Source organism: Babylonia areolata, chromosome 27 (genome assembly GCF_041734735.1).
Source record: "Babylonia areolata isolate BAREFJ2019XMU chromosome 27, ASM4173473v1, whole genome shotgun sequence".
Lineage (NCBI taxonomy): Eukaryota > Metazoa > Mollusca > Gastropoda > Neogastropoda > Buccinidae > Babylonia > Babylonia areolata.
The window spans coordinates 26,544,688-26,569,724 of NC_134902.1; the positions used below are offsets into that span (position 1 = coordinate 26,544,688).

Genomic DNA, 25,037 nt, shown 5'->3' on the forward strand with positions numbered 1-25,037 from the left:
TAAGTATTTGTGAGTGAGCTGGTGTGCATGCATTAGCAGTTTTAGTGTGTGTATTTGTATGTATGTTTTCGCCATTGTATGCAAAAGCGAGTTCCTGTATGTGTGCACGAGATATCAATGTAGGTGATGTGTGACTGGTGTGCATGAGCAATAGTTCGACTTTGTGTAGATTAACGTTTGTGTGCATGAATTTGTGTGTGCGTGCATGTTTGATCGAAAGTGTATGAGTGTACTTGTGTTTTCATATACGTGTATGTGTGTGCATGTGTGTGCCCGCACGAGCACCCGTGAGTGTGTGTGTGTATGTGTGTGTATGTGTGTGTGTGTGTGTGTGTGTGTGTATTCGAGACAGGGGGTGAGAGATAGACAGATAGCTGAAAGTGACAAGAGAAAAAACAGAGGAACAGATATTGGTACAGATCGACCCAGAAACGACACACACACTGGCAAACAAGTCGTAACAAATGCAATACAGTCAAATCAAACTATTTATTTACATTTAAAATGCAAACTAAGTGACTTAAAACGATCACGACTCAATCCTATGTACAAATGGCATGCATGTTTCAGCCCTGTCACACACCCACAGTCACAAGCGATGTGAGAAAGTCACCACACAGTCACAGGCGATGATATATTGCACACAATTGACATGGTGTCACAATGGTGGGTGGTGGTGACATGGCATGTCCGGACGTCAAATATGCAAGCAGTGATGTCAGAAGGTCCTGTCGCTGTCCGTGTCCTGAGCCAGGTAGCGCTGTCGGGTCCTCAGGCAGTTCAGCATTGTGACCGACATGAACTGGTCCAGGGACAGGTCCACTGAAGAGGAGGACCCCAGTCCTGCTGTGGCCACAGAGCGGACCTTGACGTTGATGGGCTCCACCAGGCCTCGCTTCTTCTTGCCCAGTGCCTTCCCTGGTGTCCAGCCCATCTTGTGCAGCATGCTGCTGCCTTTGTTGCTGCTGCTGATGGCTGTGTGCACTGAGGCTGTGTGCTGCACCAGGGGCCGATAACTGGGCACGTCACGGTCAGCAAGCCTGGGTTGCCACGAGCCCGTCACCTCCAGGGACCTGTTGATGACGTCAATCTGTCGGTCCACGTCCTCCTTGCTTTCCGTGGAGGAGAATCCGCAGGCCTTACGCCACGCCTTCTGCCGTCGCCGGGTCCTATTCTTCTTGACCTCCTGGGACTGCAGCAGAGGTCGTTTTGCAGCTGAGGTCTTGGACAGCTTGAGTGCCGCCATCACCTGTCCGGGTTCACACTGGTCGCAGGTGACCAGGCCCTGGTGAATGTGGAGCAGCATCTCCGTGCTGCCCACGCGAAGCGTGCTGCCGTGGCGTAGTGGAGTGACCCCGGCCAGGCGGACATGGTTGAGGAAGGTTCCGGTGTGGCTGCCCAAGTCCTGCACAGTGTAGCACTGCTGCCGGCTGCAGTACTGGATGGCAGCGTGCTTGGGGCTGACCTCCTCACCGGGGATGTGGAGCCACGCGTCCTTCTCCCGTCCCACCGTGCCGCCAGGGTACGTTACCAGGAAAAACGTCCCGGCGTCAAGATCATCTGACTTGAGAACGACCACGCGGATGCAGGGAGGATTCGTGGGTGGCAGTGCTGGAGACTGGGTGTTGGTTGTGGTGCTGGTGGAACTCCAGGACTGCACAGCCTCCCGAGTGTAGTAGGAGGCTGTGGTGGGGTGGTAGTACAGCTGGCTGCTGGGGTGGAAGTACCAGCCTGATGCTGCGTTGTGGTAAAATCCACTAGAGGTGTGGACCCACTGCTGCTGAGGCTCAGAAGTTTGCATTTTGCCCGTAGAAAACAGGGATGGCTCACTTCTCTTCGATGTAACACAAGAAGTCTTGCTACTCAAAGTTTCAGTGAAGAGTGATAATACCAACTTGGAGTTCAGCTTTTTATACCCGTTTCTGCACGTCAAATGCTTCAAATCGCAGAGTTGTGATTGGCGGAATCACAGCTCTAGTCAGACTCAACTTGAGCTCAACAGGTGGGAACCACTTAGAGATAGCAGCCATCTTTAACTCCACCACCATCCTGACAGCAGGCCTCCTCTTCCCTTTTCCTTTTGTTGGTTTGTGTGGACAGGCCACGACACGTGTTTACGTTGCCCAGGGAAGAGCAACACGCTGCGTTAATGAAGTTGATTGTTGTCCCGGTGACCAGTGGGGTGTGGGAAGGTGGGGGTGATGAACGGGAGTGTCGGGGGTCTTTGTCTGAAAAACAATAACCGTTCTACTGACAAGCACTCAGTCTGGTCACTGAAATACAACTTTTCTTGTAGTTTTTATCATCTCCTCGTACCAGACGATGGGTGAGGCTATAGATAATACTGTACTAGAAACCAGCTTGGGAGGATTAACCTAATACCACAGTGTGAATTACAATTTTCATAGTTTGTATGTGTGCGTGTGCACGAACGTGTGTGTGTGTGTGTGTGTGTGTTTAAAGTCAAGTCAATTTTTTTTTTTTATTAAAGATGGTAATGAAATAATAAAGATTTTTTTTTAAAAGCAACAATGGCAATATAGATACATTCATAGAAGTTTTTTGTGATAATGAAACACACACTAGTATATTTGTTTCTCTCTCTCTCTCTCTCTCTCTCTCTCTCTCTCTCACACACACACACACACACACACACACACACACACACACACACACACACACACACAAACAGACACACACACACTCACACACACACAACAACAACAACAACAACAACAATAACAACAACAGCAACAACAAAAGCAAAAAACAAACAAAACAAAAAAAACGGGTACACATGTCACGGGGTTGGCTACGATCTTCATTGGGCCAGCTTAGCAGACAATTTTTGTGACTCGCCGAAGGTTAGTAAGGAAGTTTGTAAATCGGTCACAAGTTATCTCCCTATACAGGTAGGCGTATGATTTTTTCATCAATTTGTTAAATTACAAACAATTCCTTACAGATGAGATTATAGTTTTTATGTTATTGGACTTCAGAAAGACATTTTTATAGCGTGTCTTGCTGATGTTTGTATTTCTGTTATCAATCTGATTCGTATCATACATGTATAGTTGTGTTGTAGTTGGTTTAAACGAAGTATTTCATTGTCGATCACAAGTGCCAAAAGCACCGCCAACCAGTGCCGACACGGGAGCTGTCCGTTGAGTTTTCTCTTTAATTTTGACATAAAAAAATGTTTACTATAGAAGCACATTCTATAGATGATTTTTACATAGTTGGAAATTCAGGATTTTCAGTTACTTAACTGTTGCAATTATATTACATATTGCGATGTATTAATTGTTGTAATGTACAAAAATGATACATGAACTTGTTAAAATCTCGTTCATTCAGTGACTCTTTGTGTTTACAGTTTCTGACTACATTATTTTTGTATAAAATGGTTTAGCTCGTCTCTTGTAGTTTTGTGTGATATATATGTCTATGTTAGTTCCCCGAGCTGAAAGTCAGAAGCCGCTAAATTTGGTCAAACAAACACAAGCTTGGCCCCTCAAGGCTCGCGGAGGGCCGGTTTCGTGAGTCGCTACGCGGCACTGGCTTTGCGGTTCGGCGGAACAGAATATAAAGAGTGAGCGAGTGCCAGACAAAGAGAGAACTCTCCTGGTCTGGAAGAATGAAAGAAGAAAAGAAGAAAACCAGTGCACTGCCTTCCCGAGTCTACCTTGCCTGGCTGCAGCTCTCTTCTGCAAACACCTTCTACCTGTCTTCACCTTCTTAACACCACCTTACCACCCCGTCACACACATACACAAATTTACAACACACTCTGTTTTGCACCTACATACCTCCTCATTCAACACAATCAAACCACCAACAAGAGCATATACAAAACATTTCGCAAACGATAAATTCAGCGGTAACTAATATATATATATAGACATGCATTATTGTCCATCTTTTAGACATTTGGTAAGATTATTCTTCATATTGTTTCCTAAACACATTTTATTCGTTATATCAAAACAAACAAAAAAAAGGAGAGAGTGGGAGGTTATTCCATACATTTCCACCAGAATATATGAAGCTGTATTGCTAAAGGTTTAGGTATATGTAACATATGGCTGTACCTGTGATCATTAGTTTTAAAAGTTTCTGTAATCTTTTTGGCTGCATTTCTGTATATTACATTATGCATACAGACAGCCTTGTTTAAGAACAGCATGTTGTGAAAAGATAATACATTAAGTAGTTTATGAACCATATGGGTCAGGGAGCTCGACTTCAACAATACTAGTTTGAAAGCTCTTTTAACACTCCTGCACACACATACACTCGCTGAGTGTATACGATGATTACATTTTCAGCTTGTTTTCCTACAGTTGTCCCACAATGTTGAATAATCGATGATTGGCAGAACATGTGCACAGAAAAAAAGCATTCGTGAATGAACGTCAAGGAATCATATCTATGTATGTTCGTGTATGTGTGTGTGTGTGTGTGTGTGTGTGTGTGTGTGCATCAGCGTTCTTTCTATGTGCGTATGGATTTTTGTTTTTATGTGCGTGTGTATGTTTCAGTGCGTGCGATTGTAGGTATGAATAGCGAGTGTATGTGTGTGCAAGAGTGTTTATAACTGCCAGATTGTGGGTGATCTTGTTTCTGTGTGTACGCATGCATAAGTATTTGTGAGTGAGCTGGTGTGCATGCATTAGCAGTTTTAGTGTGTGTATTTGTATGTATGTTTTCGCCATTGTATGCAAAAGCGAGTTCCTGTATGTGTGCACGAGATATCAATGTAGGTGATGTGTGACTGGTGTGCATGAGCAATAGTTCGACTTTGTGTAGATTAACGTTTGTGTGCATGAATTTGTGTGTGCGTGCATGTTTGATCGAAAGTGTATGAGTGTACTTGTGTTTTCATATACGTGTATGTGTGTGCATGTGTGTGCCCGCACGAGCACCCGTGAGTGTGTGTGTGTATGTGTGTGTGTGTGTGTGTGTGTGTGTGTGTGTGTGTGTATTCGAGACAGGGGGTGAGAGATAGACAGATAGCTGAAAGTGACAAGAGAAAAAACAGAGGAACAGATATTGGTACAGATCGACCCAGAAACGACACACACACTGGCAAACAAGTCGTAACAAATGCAATACAGTCAAATCAAACTATTTATTTACATTTAAAATGCAAACTAAGTGACTTAAAACGATCACGACTCAATCCTATGTACAAATGGCATGCATGTTTCAGCCCTGTCACACACCCACAGTCACAAGCGATGTGAGAAAGTCACCACACAGTCACAGGCGATGATATATTGCACACAATTGACATGGTGTCACAATGGTGGGTGGTGGTGACATGGCATGTCCGGACGTCAAATATGCAAGCAGTGATGTCAGAAGGTCCTGTCGCTGTCCGTGTCCTGAGCCAGGTAGCGCTGTCGGGTCCTCAGGCAGTTCAGCATTGTGACCGACATGAACTGGTCCAGGGACAGGTCCACTGAAGAGGAGGACCCCAGTCCTGCTGTGGCCACAGAGCGGACCTTGACGTTGATGGGCTCCACCAGGCCTCGCTTCTTCTTGCCCAGTGCCTTCCCTGGTGTCCAGCCCATCTTGTGCAGCATGCTGCTGCCTTTGTTGCTGCTGCTGATGGCTGTGTGCACTGAGGCTGTGTGCTGCACCAGGGGCCGATAACTGGGCACGTCACGGTCAGCAAGCCTGGGTTGCCACGAGCCCGTCACCTCCAGGGACCTGTTGATGACGTCAATCTGTCGGTCCACGTCCTCCTTGCTTTCCGTGGAGGAGAATCCGCAGGCCTTACGCCACGCCTTCTGCCGTCGCCGGGTCCTATTCTTCTTGACCTCCTGGGACTGCAGCAGAGGTCGTTTTGCAGCTGAGGTCTTGGACAGCTTGAGTGCCGCCATCACCTGTCCGGGTTCACACTGGTCGCAGGTGACCAGGCCCTGGTGAATGTGGAGCAGCATCTCCGTGCTGCCCACGCGAAGCGTGCTGCCGTGGCGTAGTGGAGTGACCCCGGCCAGGCGGACATGGTTGAGGAAGGTTCCGGTGTGGCTGCCCAAGTCCTGCACAGTGTAGCACTGCTGCCGGCTGCAGTACTGGATGGCAGCGTGCTTGGGGCTGACCTCCTCACCGGGGATGTGGAGCCACGCGTCCTTCTCCCGTCCCACCGTGCCGCCAGGGTACGTTACCAGGAAAAACGTCCCGGCGTCAAGATCATCTGACTTGAGAACGACCACGCGGATGCAGGGAGGATTCGTGGGTGGCAGTGCTGGAGACTGGGTGTTGGTTGTGGTGCTGGTGGAACTCCAGGACTGCACAGCCTCCCGAGTGTAGTAGGAGGCTGTGGTGGGGTGGTAGTACAGCTGGCTGCTGGGGTGGAAGTACCAGCCTGATGCTGCGTTGTGGTAAAATCCACTAGAGGTGTGGACCCACTGCTGCTGAGGCTCAGAAGTTTGCATTTTGCCCGTAGAAAACAGGGATGGCTCACTTCTCTTCGATGTAACACAAGAAGTCTTGCTACTCAAAGTTTCAGTGAAGAGTGATAATACCAACTTGGAGTTCAGCCTTTTTATACCCGTTTCTACACGTCAAATGCTTCAAATCGCAGAGTTGTGATTTGGCGGAATACAGCTCTAGTCAGGACTCAACTTGAGCTCAACAGGTGGGAACCACTTAGAGATAGGCAGCCATCTTTAACTCCACCACCATCCTGACAGCAGGCCTCCTCTTCCCTTTTCCTTTTGTTGGTTTGTGTGGACAGGCCCGACACGTGTTTACGTTGCCCAGGGAAGAGCACACGCTGCGTTAATGAAGTTGATTGTTGTCCCGGTGACCAGTGGGGTGTGGGAAGGTGGGGGTGATGAACGGAGTGTCGGGGGTCTTTGCTGAAAACAATAACGTTCTACTGACAAGCACTCAGTCTGGTCACTGTAATACAACTTTTCTTGTAGTTTTTATCATCTCTCGTACCAGACGATGGGTGAGGCTATAGATAATACTGTACCTAGAAACCAGCTTGGGAGGATTAACCTAATACCACAGTGTGAATTACAATTTTCATACTTTGTATGTGTGCGTGTGCACGAAGTGTGTGTGTGTGTGGTGTGTGTGTGTGTGTTTAAAGTCAAGTCAATATTTTTTTTTTATTAAAGATGGTAATGAAATAATAAAAGATTTTTTTTAAAAGAACAATGGCAATAAGATCATTCATAGAAGTTTTTTGTGATAATGCAACACACACTAGTATATTTGTTTCTCTCTCTCTCTCTCTCTCTCTCACACACACACACACACACACCCACACACACACACTCACACACACACACACACACACACACACACACACACACACACACACACAACAACAACAACAACAACAATAACAACAACAGCAACAACAAACGCAAAAAAACAAACAAAAACAAAAAAAACGGGTACACCATGTCACGGGGTTGGCTACGATCTCATTGGGCCAGCTTAGCAGACAATTTTTGTGACTCGCCGAAGGTTGTAAGGACGATTTGTTAAATCGGTCACAAGTTATCTCCCTATACAGGTAGCGTATGATTTTTTTCTATCAATTTGTTCAATTACAAACAATTCCTTACAGATGAGATTATAGTTTTTATGTTATTGGACTTCAGAAGACATTTTTATAGCGTGTACTTGCTGATGTTTGTATTTCTGTTATCAATCTGATTCGTATCATACATGTATAGTTGAGTTGTAGTTGGTTTAAGCGAAGTATTTCATTGTCGATCACAAGTGCCAAAAGCACCGCCAACCAGTGCCGACACGGGAGCTGTCCGTTGAGTTTTCTCTTTAATTTTGACATAAAAAAAATGTTAATATAGAAGCAGATTCTATAGATGATTTTTACATAGTTGGAAAATTCAGGATTTTCAGTTACTTAACAGTTGCAATTATATTAAATATTGCGATGTATTAAATGTTGTAATGTACAAAAATGATACATGAACTTGTTAAAATCTCGTTCATTCAGTGACTCTTTGTGTTTACAGTTTCTGACTACATTATTTTTGTATAAAATGGTTTAGCTCGTCTCTTGTAGTTTTGTGTGATATATATGTCTATGTTAGTTCCCCGAGCTGAAAGTCAGAAGCCGCTAAATTTGGTCAAACAAACACAAGCTTGGCCCCTCAAGGCTCGCGGAGGGCCGGTTTCGTGAGTCGCTACGCGGCACTGACTTTGCGGTTCGGCGGAACAGAATATAAAGAGTGAGCGAGTGCCAGACAAAGAGAGAACTCTCCTGGTCTGGAAGAATGAAAGAAGAAAAGAAGAAAACCAGTTCACTGCCTTCCCGAGTCTACCTTGCCTGGCTGCAGCTCTCTTCTGCAAACACCTTCTACCTGTCTTCACCTTCTTAACACCACCTTACCACCCCGTCACACACATACACAAATTTACAACACACTCTGTTTTGCACCTACATACCTCCTCATTCAACACAATCAACCACCAACAGAGCATATACAAAACATTTCGCACAACGAAAAATTCAGCGGTAACTAATATATATATATAGACATGGCATTATTGTCCATCTTTTAGACATTTGGTAAGATTATTCTTCATATTGTTTCCTAAACACATTTTATTCGTTATATCAAAACAAACCAAAAAGAAAGGGAGAGAGTGGGAGGTTATTCCATACATCTCCACCAGAATATACGAAGCTGTATTGCTAAAGGTTTAGGTATATGTAACATATGGCTGTACCTGAGATCATTAGTTTTAAAAGTTTCTGTAATCTTTTGGCTGCATTTCTGTATATTACATTATGCATACAGACAGCCTTGTTTAAGAACAGCATGTTGTGAAAAGATAATACATTAAGTAGTTTTATGAACCATATGGGTCAGGGAGCTCGACTTCAACAATACTAGTTTGAAAGCTCTTTTAACACTCCCTGCACACACATACACTCGCTGAGTGTATACGATGATTACATTTTCAGCTTGTTTTCCTACAGTTGTCCCACAATGTTGAATAATCGATGATTGGCAGAACATGTGCACAGAAAAAAAGCATTCGTGAATGAACGTCAAGGAATCATATCTATGTATGTTCGTGTATGTGTGTGTGTGTGTGTGTGTGTGTGCATCAGCGTTCTTTCTATGTGCGTATGGATTTTTGTTTTTATGTGCGTGTGTATGTTTCAGTGCGTGCGATTGTAGGTATGAATAGCGAGTGTATGTGTGTGCAAGAGTGTTTATAACTGCCAGATTGTGGGTGATCTTGTTTCTGTGTGTACGCATGCATAAGTATTTGTGAGTGAGCTGGTGTGCATGCATTAGCAGTTTTAGTGTGTGTATTTGTATGTATGTTTTCGCCATTGTATGCAAAAGCGAGTTCCTGTATGTGTGCACGAGATATCAATGTAGGTGATGTGTGACTGGTGTGCATGAGCAATAGTTCGACTTTGTGTAGATTAACGTTTGTGTGCATGAATTTGTCGTGCATGTTTGATCGTGTATGAGTGTACTTGTGTTTTCATATACGTGTATGTGTGTGCATGTGTGTGCCCGCACGAGCACCCGTGAGTGTGTGTGTGTGTGTGTGTGTGTGTGTGTGTGTGTGTGTGTGTATTCGAGACAGGGGGTGAGAGATAGACAGATAGCTGAAAGTGACAAGAGAAAAAACAGAGGAACAGATATTGGTACAGATCGACCCAGAAACGACACACACTGGCAAACAAGTCGTAACAAATGCAATACAGTCAAATCAAACTATTTATTTACATTTAAAATGCAAACTAAGTGACTTAAAACGATCACGACTCAATCCTATGTACAAATGGCATGCATGTTTCAGCCCTGTCACACACCCACAGTCACAAGCGATGTGAGAAAGTCACCACACAGTCACAGGCGATGATATATTGCACACAATTGACATGGTGTCACAATGGTGGGTGGTGGTGACATGGCATGTCCGGACGTCAAATATGCAAGCAGTGATGTCAGAAGGTCCTGTCGCTGTCCGTGTCCTGAGCCAGGTAGCGCTGTCGGGTCCTCAGGCAGTTCAGCATTGTGACCGACATGAACTGGTCCAGGGACAGGTCCACTGAAGAGGAGGACCCCAGTCCTGCTGTGGCCACAGAGCGGACCTTGACGTTGATGGGCTCCACCAGGCCTCGCTTCTTCTTGCCCAGTGCCTTCCCTGGTGTCCAGCCCATCTTGTGCAGCATGCTGCTGCCTTTGTTGCTGCTGCTGATGGCTGTGTGCACTGAGGCTGTGTGCTGCACCAGGGGCCGATAACTGGGCACGTCACGGTCAGCAAGCCTGGGTTGCCACGAGCCCGTCACCTCCAGGGACCTGTTGATGACGTCAATCTGTCGGTCCACGTCCTCCTTGCTTTCCGTGGAGGAGAATCCGCAGGCCTTACGCCACGCCTTCTGCCGTCGCCGGGTCCTATTCTTCTTGACCTCCTGGGACTGCAGCAGAGGTCGTTTTGCAGCTGAGGTCTTGGACAGCTTGAGTGCCGCCATCACCTGTCCGGGTTCACACTGGTCGCAGGTGAACAGGCCTGGTGAATGTGGAGCAGCATCTCCGTGCCTGCCCACGCGAAGCGTGCTGCCGTGGCGTAGTGGAGTGACCCGGCCAGGCGGACCATGGTTGAGGAAGGTTCCGGTGTGGCTGCCCAAGTCCTGCACAGTGTTAGCACTGCCTGCGGCTGCAGTACTGGATGGCAGCGTGCTTGGGGCTGACCTCCTCACCGGGGATGTGGAGCCACGCGTCCCTTCTCCCGTCCCACCGTGCCGCCAGGGTACGTTACCAGGAAAAACGTCCCGGCGTCAAGATCATCTGACTTGAGAACGACCACGCGGATGCAGGGAGGATTCGTGGGTGGCAGTGCCTGGAGACTGGGTGTTGGTTGTGGTGCTGGTGGAACTCCAGGACTGCACAGCCTCCGGAGTGTAGTAGGAGGCTGTGGTGGGGTGGTAGTACAGCTGGCTGCTGGGTGGAAGTACCAGCCTGATGCTGCGTATGTGGGTAAATCCACTAGAGGTGTGGACCCACTGCTGCTGAGGCTCAGAAGTTGCATTTAGCCCGTAGAAAACAGGGATGGCTCACTTCTCTTCGATGTAACACAAGAAGTCTTGCTACTCAAAGTTTCAGTGAAGAGTGATAATACCAACTTGGAGTTCAGCTTTTTATACCCGTTTCTACACGTCCAAAATGCTTCAAATCGCAGAGTTGTGATTGGCGGAATCACAGCTCTAGTCAGACTCAACTTGAGCCAACAGGTGGGAACCACTTAGAGAAAGCAGCCATCTTTAACTCCACCACCATCCTGACAGCAGGCCTTCCTCTTCCCTTTTCCTTTTGTTGGTTTGTGTGGGACAGGCACGACACGTGTTTACGTGTGCCCAGGGAAGAGCAACACGCTGCGTTAATGAAGTTGATTGTTGTCCCGGTGACCAGTGGGAGTGTGGAAGGTGGGGGTGATGACGGGAGTGTCGGGGTTCTTTGTCTGAAAAAACAATAACCGTTCTACTGACAAGCACTCAGTCTGGTCACTGTAATACAACTATTCTTGTAGTTTTTATCATCTCCTCGTACCAGGACGATGGGTGAGGCAATAGATAATACTGTACTAGAAACCAGCTTGGAGGATTAACCTAATCCCACGTGTGAATTACAATTTTCATAGTTTGTATGTGTGCGTGTGCACGAACGTGTGTGTGTGTGTGTGTGTGTGTGTGTGTGTTTAAAGTCAAGTCAATATTTTTTTTTTTTTCTTATTAAAGATGGTATTGACATAATAAAGATTTCTTTAAACAGCAACCAATGGCAATATAGATAACATTCATAGAAGTTTTTGTGATAATGAAACACACACTAGTATATTTGTTCTCTCTCTCTCTCTCTCTCTCTCTCTCTCTCACACACACACACCACACACCACACCACAAACAAACACACACACACTCACACCACACAACAACAACAACACAACACAACAACAACAACAATAACAACAAACAGCAACAACAAAAGCAAAAAACAAACAAAACAAAAAAAACGGGTACACATGTCACCGGGGGTTGGCTACGATCTTCTTGGGCCAGCCTTAGCAGACAATTTTTGTGACTCGCCGAAGGTTAGTAAGGAAGTTTGTAAATCGGTCACAAGTTATCTCCCTATACAGGTAGGCGTATGATTTTTTCATCAATTTGTTAAATTACAAACAATTCCTTACAGATGAGATTATAGTTTTTATGTTATTGGACTTCAGAAAGACATTTTTTATAGCGTGTCTTGCTGATGTTTGTATTTCTGTTATCAATCTGATTCGTATCATACATGTATAGTTGTGTTGTAGTTGGTTTAAACGAAGTATTTCATTGTCGATCACAAGTGCCAAAAGCACCGCAACCAGTGCCGACACGGGACCTGTCCGTTGAGTTTTCTCTTAATTTTGACATAAAAAAAATGTTTACTATAGAAGCAGATTCTATAAATGATTTTTACATAGTTGGAAATTCCGGGATTTTCAGTTACTTACTGTTGCAATTATATTACATATTGCGACGTATTAATTGTTGTAATGTACAAAAATGATACTATGAACTTGTTAAAATCTCGTTCATTCAGTGGACTCTTTGTGTTTACAGTTTCTGACTACATATTTTTGTATAAAATGGTTTAGCTCGTCTCTTGTAGTTTTGTGTGATATATATGTCTATGTTAGTTTCCCCGAGCTGAAAGTCAGAAGCCGCTAAATTTGGTCAAACAAACACAAGCTTGGCCCCTCAAGGCTCGCGGAGGGCCGGTTTCGTGAGTCGCTACGCGGCACTGGCTTTGCGGTTCGGCGGAACAGAATATAAAGAGTGAGCGAGTGCCAGACAAAGAGAGAACTCTCCTGGTCTGGAAGAATGAAAGAAGAAAAGAAGAAAAACCAGTGCACTGCCTTCCCGAGTCTACCTTGCCTGCGCTGCAGCTCTCTTCTGCAAACACCTTCTACCTGTCTTCACCTTCTTAACACCACCTTACCACCCCGTCACACACATACACAAATTTACAACACACTCTGTTTTGCACCTACATACCTCCTCATTCAACACAATCAAAACCACCAACAAGAGCATATACAAAACATTTCGCAAACGATAAATTCAGCGGTAACTAATATTTATATATAGAAATGCATTATTGTCCATCTTTTAGACATTTGGTAAGATTATTCTTCATATTGTTTCCTAAACACATTTTATTCGTTATATCAAAACAAACAAAAAAAGGGGAGAGAGGGGAGGTTATTCCATACATTTCCACCAGAATATATGAAGCTGTATTACTAGGGTTTAGGTATATGTAACATATGGCTGTACCTGTGATCATTAGGTTTTAAAAGTTTCTGTAATCTTTTTGCTGCATTTCTGTATATTACATTATGCATACAGACAGCCTTGTTTAAGAAACAGCATGTTGTGAAAAGATAATACATTAAGTAGTTTATGAACCTATGGGGTCAGGGAGCTCGACTTCAACAATACTAGTTTGAAAGCTCTTTTACACTCCTGCACACACATACACTCGCCCTGAGTGAATACGATGATTACATTTTCAGCTTGTTTTCCTACAGTTGTCCACAATGTTGAATAATCGATGATTGGCAGAACATGTGCACAGAAAAAAAGAATTCCGTGAATGAACGTCAAGGAATCATATCTATGTATGTTCGTGTATATGTGTGTGTGTGTGTGTGTGTGTGTGTGCATCAGCGTTCTTTCTAATGTGCGTATGGATTTTTGTTTTTATGTGCGTGGTATGTTTCAGTGCGTGCGATTGTAGTATGAATAGCGAGTGTATGTGTGTGCAAGAGTGTTTATAACTGCCAGATGTGGGTGATCTGTTTCTGTGTGTACGCATGCATAAGTATTTGTGAGTGAAGCTGGTGTGCATGCATTAGCAGTTTTAGTGTGTGTATTTGTATGTATGTTTTCGCCATTGTATGCAAAAGCGAGTTCCTGTATGTGTGCACGAGATATCAATGTAGGTGATGTGTGACTGGTGTGCATGAGCAATAGTTCGACTTTGTGTAGATAACGTTTGTGTGCATGAATTTGTGTGTGCGTGCATGTTTTGATCGAAAGTGTATGAGTGTACTTGTGTTTTCATATACGTGTATGTGTGTGCATGTGTGTGCCCGCACGAGCACCCGTGAGTGTGTGTGTGTATGTGTGTGTGTATGTGTGTGTGTGTGTTGTGTGTGTGTGTGTGTGTGTATTCGAGACAGGGGGTGAGAGATAGACAGACAGCTGAAAGTGACAAGAGAAAAAACAGAGGAACAGATATTGGTACAGATCGACCCAGAAACGACACACACACTGGCAAACAAGTCGTAACAAATGCAATACAGTCAAATCAAACTATTTATTTTACATTTAAAATGCAAACTAAGTGACTTAAAACGATCATGACTCAATCCTATGTACAAATGGCATGCATGTTTCAGCCCTGTCACACACCCACAGTCACAAGCGATGTGAGAAAGTCACCACACAGTCACAGGCGATGATATATTGCAACACAATTGACATGGTGTCACAATGGTGGGTGGTGGTGACATGGCATGTCCGGACGTCAAATATGCAAGCAGTGAATGTCAGAAGGTCCTGTCGCTGTCCGTGTCCTGAGCCAGGTAGCGCTGTCGGGGTCCTCAGGCAGTTCAGCATTGTGACCGACATGAACTGGTCCAGGGACAGGTCCACTGAAGAGGAGGACCCCAGTCCTGCTGTGGCCACAGAGCGGACCTTGACGTTGATGGGCTCCACCAGGCCTCGCTTCTTCTTGCCCAGTGCCTTCCCTGGTGTCCAGCCCATCTTGTGCAGCATGCTGCTGCCTTTGTTGCTGCTGCTGATGGCTGTGTGCACTGAGGCTGTGTGCTGCACCAGGGGCCGATAACTGGGCACGTCACGGTCAGCAAGCCTGGGTTGCCACGAGCCCGTCACCTCCAGGGACCTGTTGATGACGTCAATCTGTCGGTCCACGTCCTCCTTGCTTTCCGTGGAGGAGAATCCGCAGGCCTTACGCCACGCCTTCTGCCGTCGCCGGGTCCTATTCTTCTTGACCTCCTGGGACTGCAGCAGAGGTCGTTTTGCAGCTGAGGTCTTGGACAGCTTGAGTGCCGCCATCACCTGTCCGGGTTCACACTGGTCGCAGGTGACCAGGCCCTGGTGAATGTGGAGCAGCATCTCCGTGCTGCCCACGCGAAGCGTGCTGCCGTGGCGTAGTGGAGTGACCCCGGCCAGGCGGACATGGTTGAGGAAGGTTCCGGTGTGGCTGCCCAAGTCCTGCACAGTGTAGCACTGCTGCTGGCTGCAGTACTGGATGGCAGCGTGCTTGGGGCTGACCTCCTCACCGGGGATGTGGAGCCACGCGTCCTTCTCCCGTCCCACCGTGCCGCCAGGGTACGTTACCAGGAAAAAACGTCCCGGCGTCAAGATCATCTGACTTGAGAACGACCACGCGGATGCAGGGAGGATTCGTGGGTGGCAGTGCTGGAGACTGGGTGTTGGTTGTGGTGCTGGTGGAACTCCAGGACTGCACAGCCTCCCGAGTGTAGTAGGAGGCTGTGGTGGGGTGGTAGTACAGCTGGCTGCTGGGGTGGAAGTACCAGCCTGATGCTGCGTTGTGGTAAATCCACTAGAGGTGTGGACCCACTGCTGCTGAGGCTCAGAAGTTTGCATTTTGCCCGTAGAAAACAGGGATGGCTCACTTCTCTTCGATGTAACACAAGAAGTCTTGCTACTCAAAGTTTCAGTGAAGAGTGATAATACCAACTTGGAGTTCAGCTTTTTATACCCGTTTCTGCACGTCAAATGCTTCAAATCGCAGAGTTGTGATTGGCGGAATCACAGCTCTAGTCAGACTCAACTTGAGCTCAACAGGTGGGAACCACTTAGAGATAGCAGCCATCTTTAACTCCACCACCATCCTGACAGCAGGCCTCCTCTTCCCTTTTCCTTTTGTTGGTTTGTGTGGACAGGCCACGACACGTGTTTACGTTGCCCAGGGAAGAGCAACACGCTGCGTTAATGAAGTTGATTGTTGTCCCGGTGACCAGTGGGGTGTGGGAAGGTGGGGGTGATGAACGGGAGTGTCGGGGGTCTTTGTCTGCAAACAATAACCGTTCTACTGACAAGCACTCAGTCTGGTCACTGTAATACAACTTTTCTTGTAGTTTTTATCATCTCCTCGTACCAGACGATGGGTGAGGCTCTAGATAATACTGTACTAGAAACCAGCTTGGGAGGATTAACCTAATACCACAGTGTGAATTACAATTTTCGTAGTTTGTCTGTGTGCGTGTGCACGAACGTGTGTGTGTGTGTGTGTGTGTTTAAAGTCAAGTCAATATTTTTTTTTTATTAAAGATAGTAATGAAATAATAAAGATTTTTTTTAAAAAGCAACACTGGCAATATAGATACATTCATAGAAGATTTATGTGATAATGAAACACACAGCAGTATTTTTGTTTCTCTCTCTCTCTCTCTCTCTCTCTCTCTCACCCTCTCTCACACACACACACACACACACACACACACACACACACGACACACACACATACACACAACAACAACAACAACAACAACAACAACAATAACAACAACAGCAACAACAAAAGCAAAAAACAAACAAAACAAAAAAAACGGGTACACATGTCACGGGGTTGGCTACGATCTTCATTGGGCCATCTTAGCAGACAATTTTTGTGACTCGCCGAAGGTTAGTAAGGAAGTTTGTAAATCGGTCACAAGTTATCTCCCTATACAGGTAGGCGTATGATTTTTTCATCAATTTGTTAAATTACAAACAATTCCTTACAGATGAGATTATAGTTTTTATGTTATTGGACTTCAGAAAGACATTTTTTAAAGCGTGTCTTGCTGATGTTTGTATTTCTGTTATCAATCTGATTCGTATCATACATGTATAGTTGTGTTGTAGTTGGTTTAAACGAAGTATTTCATTGTCGATCACAAGTGCCAAAAGCACCGCCAACCAGTGCCGACACGGGAGCTGTCCGTTGAGTTTTCTCTTAATTTTGACATAAAAAAATGTTTACTATAGAAGCACATTCTATAGATGATTTTTACATAGTTGGAAATTCAGGATTTTCAGTTACTTAACTGTTGCAATTATATTACATATTGCGACTGTATTAATTGTTGTAATGTACAAAATGATACATGAACTTGTTAAAATCTCGTTCATTCAGTGACTCTTTGTGTTTACAGTTTCTGACTACATTATTTTTGTATAAAATGGTTTAGCTCGTCTCTTGTAGTTTTGTGTGATATATATGTCTATGTTAGTTCCCCGAGCTGAAAGTCAGAAGCCGCTAAATTTGGTCAAACAAACACAAGCTTGGCCCCTCAAGGCTCGCGGAGGGCCGGTTTTCGTGAGTCGCTACGCGGCACTGACTTTGCGGTTCGGCGGAACAGAATATAAAGAGTGAGCGAGTGCCAGACAAAGAGAGAACTCTCCTGGTCTCGAAGAATGAAAGAAGAAAAGAAGAAAACCAGTGCACTGCCTTCCCGAGTCTACCTTGCCTGGCTGCAGCTCTCTTCTGCAAACACCTTCTACCTGTCTTCACCTTCTTAACACCACCTTACCACCCCGTCACACACATACACAAATTTACAACACACTCTGCTTTGCACCTACATACCTCCTCATTCAACACAATCAAACCACCAACAAGAGCATATACAAAACATTTCGCAAACGATAAATTCAGCGGTAACTAATATATATATATAGACATGCATTATTGTCCATCTTTTAGACATTTGGTATATAAGATTATTCTTCATATTGTTTCCTAACACATTTTATTCGTTATATCAAAACAAACAAAAAAAAAAGGGAGAGAGTGGGAGGTTATTCCATACATTTCCACCAGAATATATGAAGCTGTATTGCTAAAGGTTTAGGTATATGTAACATATGGCTGTACCTGTGATCATTAGTTTTAAAAGTTTCTGTAATCTTTTTGGCTGCATTTCTGTATATTACATTATGCATACAGACAGCCTTGTTTAAGAACAGCATGTTGTGAAAAGATAATACATTAAGTAGTTTATGAACCATATGGGTCAGGGAGCTCGACTTCAACAATACTAGTTTGAAAGCTCTTTTAACACTCCTGCACACACATACACTCGCTGAGTGTATACGATGATTACATTTTCAGCTTGTTTTCCTACAGTTGTCCCACAATGTTGAATAATCGATGATTGGCAGAACATGTGCACAGAAAAAAAGCATTCGTGAATGAACGTCAAGGAATCATATCTATGTATGTTCGTGTATGTGTGTGTGTGTGTGTGTGTGTGTGTGTGTGCATCAGCGTTCTTTCTATGTGCGTATGGATTTTTGTTTTTATGTGCGTGTGTATGTTTCAGTGCGTGCGATTGTAGGTATGAATAGCGAGTGTATGTGTGTGCAAGAGTGTTTATAACTGCCAGATTGTGGGTGATCTTGTTTCTGTGTGTACGCATGCATAAGTATTTGTGAGTGAGCTGGTGTGCATGCATTAGCAGTTTTAGTGTGTGTATTGTATGTATGTTTTCGCCATTGTATGCAAAAGCGAGTTCCTGTATGTGTGCACGAGATATCAATGTAGGTGATGTGTGACTGGTGTGCATGAGCAATAGTTCGACTTTGTGTAGATTAACGTTTGTGTGCATGAATTTGTGTGTGCGTGCATGTTTGATCGAAAGTGTATGAGTGTACTTGTGTTTTCATATACGTGTATGTGTGTGCATGTGTGTGCCCGCACGAGCACCCGTGAGTGTGTGTGTGTATGTGTGTGTGTATGTGTGTGTGTGTGTGTGTGTGTATTCGAGACAGGGGGTGAGAGATAGACAGATAGCTGAAAGTGACAAGAGAAAAAACAGAGGAACAGATATTGGTACAGATCGACCCAGAAACGACACACACTGGCAAACAAGTCGTAACAAATGCAATACAGTCAAATCAAACTATTTATTTACATTTAAAATGCAAACTAAGTGACTTAAAACGATCACGACTCAATCCTATGTACAAATGGCATGCATGTTTCAGCCCTGTCACACACCCACAGTCACAAGCGATGTGAGAAAGTCACCACACAGTCACAGGCGATGATATATTGCACACAATTGACATGGTGTCACAATGGTGGGTGGTGGTGACATGGCATGTCCGGACGTCAAATATGCAAGCAGTGATGTCAGAAGGTCCCTGTCGCTGTCCGTGTCCTGAGCCAGGTAGCGCTGTCGGGTCCTCAGGCAGTTCAGCATTGTGACCGACATGAACTGGTCCAGGGACAGGTCCACTGAAGAGGAGGACCCCAGTCCTGCTGTGGCCACAGAGCGGACCTTGACGTTGATGGGCTCCACCAGGCCTCGCTTCTTCTTGCCCAGTGCCTTCCCTGGTGTCCAGCCCATCTTGTGCAGCATGCTGCTGCCTTTGTTGCTGCTGCTGATGGCTGTGTGCACTGAGGCTGTGTGCTGCACCAGGGGCCGATAACTGGGCACGTCACGGTCAGCAAGCCTGGGTTGCCACGAGCCCGTCACCTCCAGGGACCTGTTGATGACGTCAATCTGTCGGTCCACATCCTCCTTGCTTTCCGTGGAGGAGAATCCGCAGGCCTTACGCCACGCCTTCTGCCGTCGCCGGGTCCTATTCTTCTTGACCTCCTGGGACTGCAGCAGAGGTCGTTTTGCAGCTGAGGTCTTGGACAGCTTGAGTGCCGCCATCACCTGTCCGGGTTCACACTGGTCGCAGGTGACCAGGCCCTGGTGAATGTGGAGCAGCATCTCCGTGCTGCCCACGCGAAGCGTGCTGCCGTGGCGTAGTGGAGTGACCCCGGCCAGGCGGACATGGTTGAGGAAGGTTCCGGTGTGGCTGCCCAAGTCCTGCACAGTGTAGCACTGCTGCCGGCTGCAGTACTGGATGGCAGCGTGCTTGGGGCTGACCTCCTCACCGGGGATGTGGAGCCACGCGTCCTTCTCCCGTCCCACCGTGCCGCCAGGGTACGTTACCAGGAAAAACGTCCCGGCGTCAAGATCATCTGACTTGAGAACGACCACGCGGATGCAGGGAGGATTCGTGGGTGGCAGTGCTGGAGACTGGGTGTTGGTTGTGGTGCTGGTGGAACTCCAGGACTGCACAGCCTCCCGAGTGTAGTAGGAGGCTGTGGTGGGGTGGTAGTACAGCTGGCTGCTGGGGTGGAAGTACCAGCCTGATGCTGCGTTGTGGTAAAATCCACTAGAGGTGTGGACCCACTGCTGCTGAGGCTCAGAAGTTTGCATTTTGCCCGTAGAAAACAGGGATGGCTCACTTCTCTTCGATGTAACACAAGAAGTCTTGCTACTCAAAGTTTCAGTGAAGAGTGATAATACCAACTTGGAGTTCAGCTTTTTATACCCGTTTCTGCACGTCAAATGCTTCAAATCGCAGAGTTGTGATTGGCGGAATCACAGCTCTAGTCAGACTCAACTTGAGCTCAACAGGTGGGAACCACTTAGAGATAGCAGCCATCTTTAACTCCACCACCATCCTGACAGCAGGCCTCTCTTCCCTTTTCCTTTTGTTGGTTTGTGTGGACAGGCCACGACACGTGTTTACGTTGCCCAGGGAAGAGCAACACGCTGCGTTAATGAAGTTGATTGTTGTCCCGGTGACCAGTGGGGTGTGGGAAGGTGGGGGTGATGAACGGGAGTGTCGGGGGTCTTTGTCTGAAAAACAATAACCGTTCTACTGACAAGCACTCAGTCTGGTCACTGTAATACAACTTTTCTTGTAGTTTTTATCATCTCCTCGTACCAGACGATGGGTGAGGCTCTAGATAATACTGTACTAGAAACCAGCTTGGGAGGATTAACCTAATACCACAGTGTGAATTACAATTTTCATAGTTTGTATGTGTGCGTGTGCACGAACGTGTGTGTGTGTGTGTGTGTGTGTGTTTAAAGTCAAGTCAATACTTTTTTTTTTTATTAAGGATGGTAATGAAATAATAAAGATTTTTTTTAAAAGCAACAATGGCAATATAGATACATTCATAAAAGTTTTTTGTGATAATGAAACACACACTAGTATATTTGTTTCTCTCTCTCTCTCTCTCTCTCTCTCTCTCTCTCACACACACACACACACACACACACACACACACACACACACACACACACACACACACACACACACACACTCACACACACACACACAACAACAACAACAACAACAACAACAATAACAACAACAGCAACAACAAAAGCAAAAAACAAACAAAACAAAAAAAACGGGTACACATGTCACGGGGTTGGCTACGATCTTCATTGGGCCAGCTTAGCAGACAATTTTTGTGACTCGCCGAAGGTTAGTAAGGAAGTTTGTAAATCGGTCACAAGTTATCTCCCTATACAGGTAGGCGTATGATTTTTTCATCAATTTGTTAATTACAAACAATTCCTTACAGATGAGATTATAGTTTTTATGTTATTGGACTTCAGAAAGACATTTTTATAGCGTGTCTTGCTGATGTTTGTATTTCTGTTATCAATCTGATTCGTATCATACATGTATAGTTGTGTTGTAGTTGGTTTAAACGAAGTATTTCATTGTCGATCACAAGGGCCAAAAGGCACAGCCAACCAGTGCCGACACGGGAGCTGTCCGTTGATTATCTCTTTAATTTGACATAAAAAAATGTTTTACTATAGAAGCACATTCTATAGATGATTTTTACATAGTTGGAAATTCAGGATTTTCAGTTACTTAACTGTTGCAATTATATTACATATTGCGATGGTATTAATTGTTGTAATGTACAAAAATGATACATGAACTTGTAAAATCTCGTTCATTCAGTGACTCTTTGTGTTTACAGTTTCTGACTACATTATTTTTGTATAAAATGGTTTAGCTCGTCTCTTGTAGTTTTGTGTGATGTTCCCCGAGCTGAAAGTCAGAAGCCGCTAAATTTGGTCAAACAAACACAAGCTTGGCCCCTCAAGGCTCGCGGAGGGCCGGTTTCGTGAGTCGCTACGCGGCACTGGCTTTGCGGTTCGGCGGAACAGAATATAAAGAGTGAGCAAGTGCCAGACAAAGAGAGAACTCTCCTGGTCTGGAAGAATGAAAGAAGAAAAGAAGAAAACCAGTGCACTGCCTTCCCGAGTCTACCTTGCCTGGCTGCAGCTCTCTTCTGCAAACACCTTCTACCTGTCTTCACCTTCTTAACACCACCTTACCACCCCGTCACACACATACACAAATTTACAACACACTCTGTTTTGCACCTACATACCTCCTCATTCAACACAATCAAACCACCAACAAGAGCATATACAAAACATTTCGCAAACGATAAATTCAGCGGTAACTAATATATATATATAGACATGCATTATTGTCCATCTTTTAGACATTTGGTAAGATTATTCTTCATATTGTTTCCTAAACACATTTTATTCGTTATATCAAAACAAACAAAAAAAAAGGGAGAGAGTGGGAGGTTATTCCATACATTTCCACCAGAATATATGAAGCTGTATTGCTAGGGTTTAGGTATATGTAACATATGGCTGTACCTGTGATCATTAGTTTTAAAAGTTTCTGTAATCTTTTTGGCTGCATTTCTGTATATTACATTATGCATACAGACAGCCTTGTTTAAGAACAGCATGTTGTGAAAAGATAATACATTAAGTAGTTTATGAACCATATGGGTCAGGGAGCTCGACTTCAACAATACTAGTTTGAAAGCTCTTTTAACACTCCTGCACACACATACACTCGCTGAGTGTATACGATGATTACATTTTCAGCTTGTTTTCCTACAGTTGTCCCACAATGTTGAATAATCGATGATTGGCAGAACATGTGCACAGAAAAAAAGCATTCGTGAATGAACGTCAAGGAATCATATCTATGTATGTTCGTGTATCTGTGTGTGTGTGTGTGTGTGTGTGTGTGTGTGTGTGTGTGTGTGTGTGTGTGTGTGTGTGTGTGTGTGTCTCACATGCGTTCGTACACAAGCTTGGTATGGTTTACAAGATTTTTACATGTGGTTGTGATTTTTGTGAAGAGTGTTTCTTTTATATTATGTTTTACTTGTGTAATGCACCTTGAACATTATTGTATTTTAATGAGAGGCGCAATGGAAATAAACTATTATTATTATTATTATAAAGATTTGTTGACCCTAGCTGACGTCTTTTTGCTGAAGAGATGTTTTCCAATGTAAGTTGTATGGTCAGTCCAAGAGAGATCTTTGTCAATAAAGACACCCAAAATATTATGTGAATCTACCTCTTTTAATTCTGTTCACTCCAAGGGAAAGTGGTTTGAATGTTTTTCATCCTTTGTCTTGGACAAAATTATTATGATTCAGTTGTGTCAAATTAGAAAATCTCTGAATGTTATCTTGAAGATCATCTGTGTGTGTGCGTGCGTCTGTGTGTGTGTCTTTGGGGGGGGCGGGGGGGCCCGTACTCGCGATTGTGGGTGTGCGGCCTGTGTGTGTGTGTGTGTGTCTGTGTGTGTGTCTGTGTGTGTGAACAAGAGTTAAGGTGATTTTGCGCCTCATCATGTGTGTGAGTGTGTGTGTGTCTGTGTGTGTGTCTGTGTGTGTGTGTGTGTGTGTGTGCATCAGCGTTCTTTCTATGTGCGTATGGATTTTTGTTTTTATGTGCGTGTGTATGTTTCAGTGTGTGCGATTGTAGGTATGAATAGCGAGTGTATGTGTGTGCAAGAGTGTTTATAACTGCCAGATTGTGGGTGATCTTGTTTCTGTGTGTACGCATGCATAAGTATTTGTGAGTCAGCTGGTGTGCATGCATTAGCAGTTTTAGTGTGTGTATTTGTATGTATGTTTTTGGCATTGTATGCAAAAGCGAGTTCCTGTATGTGTGCACGAGATATCAATGTAGGTGATGTGTGACTGGTGTACATGAGCAATAGTTCGACTTTGTGTAGATTAACGTTTGTGTGCATGAATTTGTGTGTGCGTGCATGTTTGATCGAAAGTGTATGAGTGTACTTGTGTTTTCATATACGTGTATGTGTGTGCATGTGTGTGCCCGCACGAGCACTCGTGAGTGTGTGTGTGTATGTGTGTGTGTGTGTATGTGTGTGTGTGTGTGTATTCGAGACAGGTGGTGAGAGATAGACAGACAGCTGAAAGTGACAAGAGAAAAAACAGAGGAACAGATATTGGTACAGATCGACCCAGAAACGACACACACACTGGCAAACAAGTCGTAACAAATGCAATACAGTCAAATCAAACTATTTATTTACATTTAAAATGCAAACTAAGTGACTTAAAACAATCACGACTCAATCCTATGTACAAATGGCATGCATGTTTCAGCTCTGTCACACACCCACAGTCACAAGTGATGTGAGAAAGTCACCACACAGTCACAGGCGATGATATATTGCACACAATTGACACGGTGTCACAATGGTGGGTGGTGGTGACATGGCATGTCCGGACGTCAAATATGCAAGCAGTGATGTCAGAAGGTCCTGTCGCTGTCCGTGTCCTGAGCCAGGTAGCGCTGTCGGGTCCTCAGGCAGTTCAGCATTGTGACCGACATGAACTGGTCCAGGGACAGGTCCACTGAAGTGGAGGACCCCAGTCCTGCTGTGGCCACAGAGCGGACCTTGACGTTGATGGGCTCCACCAGGCCTCGCTTCTTCTTGCCCAGTGCCTTCCCTGGTGTCCAGCCCATCTTGTGCAGCATGCTGCTGCCTTTGTTGCTGCTGCTGATGGCTGTGTGCACTGAGGCTGTGTGCTGCACCAGGGGCCGATAACTGGGCACGTCACGGTCAGCAAGCCTGGGTTGCCACGAGCCCGTCACCTCCAGGGACCTGTTGATGACGTCAATCTGTCGGTCCACGTCCTCCTTGCTTTCCGTGGAGGAGAATCCGCAGGCCTTACGCCACGCCTTCTGCCGTCGCCGGGTCCTATTCTTCTTGACCTCCTGGGACTGCAGCAGAGGTCGTTTTGCAGCTGAGGTCT

At 45.1% G+C, this 25,037-nt stretch overlaps 1 protein-coding gene across 1 annotated transcript in view; it reads right to left on the reverse strand.

The window, feature by feature from the left end:
* Positions 1 to 24,531: 24,531 nt before the first annotated feature.
* LOC143301049 (angiogenic factor with G patch and FHA domains 1-like) overlaps positions 24,532 to 25,037 on the reverse strand; it is a 1,312-nt gene continuing 806 nt past the window's right edge. Inside the window, exon 2 of the mRNA XM_076615053.1 lies at positions 24,532 to 25,037. This exon is cut by the window's right edge and continues 394 nt beyond it. Within this exon, the coding sequence (XP_076471168.1) occupies positions 24,532 to 25,037 (506 nt within the window).